Consider the following 5624-nt stretch of genomic DNA (forward strand, 5'->3'; position numbering starts at 1 on the left):
ATAGTAATAATAAAAAATTTTGATCAAAACTCCAGAGGGGGAGGGTAAAAATCAAATAAGCTTTTTTTTTTTTTGGCACAATTGAAATCACCTATGTTGAAAACATGAAAATCTGAAGAATGTTTTGAAAAAAAAATCAGCATGTTAGAAGTAGAGGATGGATGCATGTTCCAAAGATTTCCTATGTTCAAAATATAGAAATTTGAAAAATGTTAAAAAAAAAAAACCATCAGAAATGAAAATATTACTGTGGCATGTAGATAATCTGGAAATTTACCCCCTTTTTTTTTTCATAAATTTAATAAAGTCAAATATTTCAAAACATCTAGTTGAATTTGGTGAATCTATTTGTGGTGTAGTCATCCAACACTAAAATATTACATTTTCCTCCTTGTGGTAATAAAAAAAATGATATAATGAAAGTCGACCACAATGCAATTTGAACACTTTAAATTAAACTAACTTAATAATTCTTTCTGCTATAGGACACAAGACCTGAAATTTTTGGGTAGGGTGATAGTCAATTACATCAACCACACAGCTCAACTGGTACTTTATTTTATCAATCCTGGAAAGATGAATGGCAAAGTCAACTTCAGTAATATTTGAACTGTGAATATAAAGCCAGAAGAAATGTTGCTAAGTATTTTGCTCAGCATGCTAACAATTCTGCCAGCTTACCACCCTTAGAATAATCACAGGTAAATACATGTCTATTGTGTGTTCTGTGACATCGAATTATATTAGACTATATTCATCACACTGCAGGACATAATGATGACACACACCATAAAAAAACTTTGAGCTAAGTTTCTGTTTAATACTAAGGTTATCCTAACTAAATTTAACCTTTTAGTGTTCAAATCGCTCTATCAAATATAATGTCTATTTATTCACATTGTTTTGAATAAATCGTACATGATCTCTTAGCTTTGAGATTTCTAAGACGTGTTTGTTTGTTTTTAGAATTACATTGTAGAGTAGGTATAAGGGGCTGGATCTAGCAGATTTGAAGATATAATTGGTAGAGTATTTTGGTTGGGTAATGGTCAGTTTAAATGCTAGAGGGTTAGCTATATATAAATCCATTTGCTTCAAAAAGAATGAACAAGGAATACAATAACAAAACCACAACAACAACGATGTAATTGATTTGAAATTTCAAAGTTTGGCACAAGGCCATCATTTTTGGGAGAGGGGTTAAGTCAATTATATCAACCCCAAAGTTCAACTGGTACTTATTTTATTGACCCTGAAAGGATGAAGGACAAAGTGAACCTTGGTGAAATTTGAACCTAGAATGTAAAGACAGACAATATGTCAACAAAGCGTTTTGCCCAGCGTGCTAATGGCTCTGTCAGCTCGCCACCTTAACAACAACAACAATGTAATTCAGAAAGAATCATGTGGAACAGAAAGTTATAAAACTTGATAGCAACATTGGTGGTAAATACATTTAAATCACCATCATCATCATCACCATCATCATTATCGTTTAACGTCCGCTTTCCATGCTAGCATGGGTTGGACGATTTGACTGAGGACTGGTGAACCAGATGGCTACGCCAGGCTCCAATCTGATTTGGCAGAGTTTCTACAGCTGAATCAGATTGGAGCCTGAACTTAAATAATCAGCATTAAATTAAGAAAATGCTATAGTAAACTTGTCATTTTACCTTTTAAAAATCCAGGATAAGCAGCATTTAGAGTATGGAGTGCAATTAGGTCTTGGCTAACACCATGCTTTTTATTTGGTGATCGGAAATTATTCATTTTCCGATTTTGCCTTTTCTTTTCAAAATATTCCTGTTATAAAAAACAAAATTGTGAAAAAAATATGACAAATGTATTAAGAACATATAAGTTATATACATTAAGTAACAATATTTTCAAGGAAGATTGGAAATGAAGGACACTGCTTGCATAATGGTGAAACATGTTTAGAACTATTGCACAATGTCAAGGCAAAGAGACAAGAATACACACACACACATGCATGCATACCTGCACACACACACACACACACAATGAGCTTCTTTTAGTTTTTTTCTACCAAACCCACTTCCAAAACTTTCGAACCTGGGTTCTCATTCCTAAGGTATTTTTTGATGTTATTATTATTATTATTATTATCATTATCATTATTATTATTATTATTAGTAGTAGTAGTAGTAGTAGTAGTAGTAGTAGTAGTAGTAGTAGTAGTAGTAGTAGTAGTAGTAGTCAGGTCACTATCCCCAAGACACCTGAAGAAGGCTGGAGAGTATATCAGCTGAAACGTTGTGTTAACAACAAACAAGATGAGGACAAATGTCTGTCAAATGTAAATAATGTAAATAATGTACAGAATTCCTCATCTCTTAAATATAGATCAAGTACTACCAGTTTACTCATCTTTCCTCTTCTCATAACCCATATTATGTCCACCACCCAAGGCCATGCATCAATTACAATTTGTTGTCTTTGTTCCTAGGCATGTTGGCTCTGTAGAATTCTTTTTCAGTCTATGTTTTTCTGCAGCCAACAAATTGCAAACTGTTCATGAGGAACAACAATCATGTTGCTATCAAAGGGCTTGCAAAGGTCAGGAACATACACACATGACAGGCTTCCACACAGTATCCATCTGCCAAATTCCCTCACATTGGCATGAGGCTGTAGTAGAGATGCCTGAGGTGTTGCATGGCAGGACTCAACCTGGACCTACATGGTTGCAAAGTGAGCTTCTTAATGATTGAGTCATATGTTAGATAGCCTGGTATTTTATAAGTTTACTTTGAGCTTATGACATATCATTTATATCAAATATCTTAGCTGTTAATTTGTGTGTGTGTGTGCGTGTGCACGTGTGTGTGAGTGTGTTCACTTGTTCAAATCTAAACTTCATTCCTCCCTACTTTGTTTCCTTCAGCATGAGAATGTTACTATCATGACTCAATTCATACTTTGCAATACACGCACACATGCATGCACACACACACACACACACACACACAACACGCGCGTTTTCAGAACTAGCTTTTTGTTAACATCTGTAAAATGAGATGTCAAATATTTATTGCAGTATTAACGTTAATTATTATTAATCAATAATTACACGTAATATGATATTTCATTTTGAGAGAAAATCATTCTAGATTTCTTAACAGCAATATAATTTGATATAGCTAGCAAATATTGAAAAACAATGAAATCATTGTTACTTTTCGTGCCAAATTAAGTTTCACAGCGCTGTCTTAAGGCATGACATTTGAAAGAATTTGATATCAATATAAAAAGGTAGAATGAAAGAATTACAAATGTTAATAAAATAATTCATGTGTCGGAGGATTTATGAAATAATTAAGAATGGATATGATGAAGTTTTAGAAAATTAGAAAGATATAATTTCATGCAAGAATGATACACCTTTGTAAATCAATATATTAGCATTCATCATATTCTTCTTCCAAATTCTATGCAATTATCACTTCAATAATCGTAGAACAAATTGTTATACAGCACTGCAAAATATATACCTTTCATTTTTTCCAGGCTTTGGATTGTGACCATGTTGAAGCACTTCATTGAAGGGGTTAGTTAAGTCAACCCTAGAACTTTTTTTTTTAAAGTCTGGTATGTATTCTATCGGTCTCTTTTGCTGAACTGCTAAGATATGGGGACATAAACAAACCAACACTGGTTAAGCAATAGTTGGAGACAAGCACAAAGCCAGACAGACAGACACACATATGTACAATGGACTTCTTTCAATTTCCATCTACCAAATCCACTCACAAAGCTTTGGTCGGCCCAAGGCTATAGTAGAAGACACTTGCTCAAAATGACTTGGAATAGGACTGAACCTGGAACCATATGGTTGGGAAGCAAACTTTTTACCACACAGCCATGCCTGTGCCTATTAAAGGATACTACAATGTAATTTGGCTGACACTTTAACAGTTCTACCATTCAACCATCTATAGATTTTTTCTTTTATCAATACTGAATGTATAGAAAGGTGTAAATGCTTTGTCATCTCGTCTTTAAATATTCTAGCTTCGTGAACAGAAAGAAGGATTTAGCAATAAATCAATAGAGATATTTTGTAGTACAGTATAACATAAATACAAAGTAGTATTAACACACGAGTAGTCTACATATTTCAATGCACACAATATTCATTATCATCATTTTCTTTTTCACATTCAGTTTTCTCCTGACTGGGTCCGTAGTATACAGTAATCACCCCATGCTGTGATCTTGCATCAATTCATTCATGAACCTCAGTAATCCACAGCTTCTTTTCATGTCTTCTTTGATCAGTTTCTATCACAGATAACATCTACTGCCAACAGCACAATATTTCTTCATGCATACACATTACAAACCCCTAACACAGCGATTCTCAACCAGGGTCCATATATGCTTTTGTTGTTAAAATTAATGTGCAATAAATTGCTTATACTTCAACAATACACAAAATATTTTAATCTTTTTTTCACAAAATTCCTAATAATATTTAAGAACAAAAATACAGTTAGATTTTTTTATATATATACATTGAATGACTATGGAGGTCCAGTAGAGTGAAATAGGGATCAAAGCGGTCCATTGACACAAAAACGGTTAGGAACCACTGCTCTAACAGAAAACTTTATCTCTTAACCCTTTAGCATGTTGTGGAATATGATATATAAGGAACATAAACAGGATACTCAAAACACTTTTCATACCATTTTTATTCTCAGTATAAAACATTTAATCAATGAAACTCTACAGAAGACTGAGAAATTGAGTAAAAGACCACATATTGTCAATGTATTTGTATCTTGAAAGTCTTAGAAGGGTATTTCATTGATATCGATAAACAATACTTGTATGATGTGATACTTTATTGATCATCAGTTGATGTAATCTGCTGTCTATTATTGTAGAATAATAAAAGTATTTTTATGAGATTATTAACTCTATTCTGAAAAGTGATTTTAATAATGTATATATTTTGCCTCTTTGTGTGGACACCCAGGCTGAAAGATCCCAGCACAGAAATGCCCTTTTTTTTTTCATTGTTATTAGTTGTGTTGCTTATCCCCAGATTATCTCTCTGATTGGGCTGATCCAATGTCAAAGGTGTTTCAGCTATGACCCTATATCTAGGATGTGGTTCAAGGGAGATTTGACTGCTATTTCTGTTTGCGTTTCTGTGCATACATGTCTATGCAAATCCACATAAAATATGCACTGTGCTTATTTATGTACAACTAAAACCACACAACGCAAATATACACACTTATGATAGAAGTGAACAAACAATGTTAATATGTTATTTAGTACAACTGCAATCTTGGCCTCAATAAACCTTTGTGATTAATGCAGGCCAGCCAGCATGGAAGGCAGATGTTAAACAATAATTATGATGATGATAATATATCATTATATATCCGTTGCCAGGCTGGCTCCCGTAGGATTTTCGAGCGAGATCGTTGCCAGTGCCCCTGGACTGGCTTGTGTGGGTGGCGCATAAAAGACACCATTTCGAGCGTGGCCGTTTTCGTGCGGGTGACACGTAAAAGCACCCACTACACTCTCTGAGTGGTTGGCGTTAGGAAGGGCATCCAGCTGTAGAAACTCTGCCAAATTAG

At 34.0% G+C, this 5624-nt stretch overlaps 1 protein-coding gene across 3 annotated transcripts in view; it reads right to left on the minus strand.

The window, feature by feature from the left end:
* Positions 1-5624, minus strand: part of LOC106871170 (uncharacterized) — a 103057-nt gene that overhangs the window by 88026 nt on the left and 9407 nt on the right. For all 3 annotated transcript variants that reach the window (XM_014917500.2, XM_014917498.2, XM_014917499.2), the window contains exon 2: positions 1677-1806. In XM_014917500.2, coding sequence (XP_014772986.1) covers positions 1677-1806 — 130 coding nt within the window. The remainder of the gene's footprint in view (positions 1-1676; positions 1807-5624) is intronic.

Source organism: Octopus bimaculoides, chromosome 4 (assembly GCF_001194135.2).
Source record: "Octopus bimaculoides isolate UCB-OBI-ISO-001 chromosome 4, ASM119413v2, whole genome shotgun sequence".
Classification (NCBI taxonomy): domain Eukaryota; kingdom Metazoa; phylum Mollusca; class Cephalopoda; order Octopoda; family Octopodidae; genus Octopus; species Octopus bimaculoides.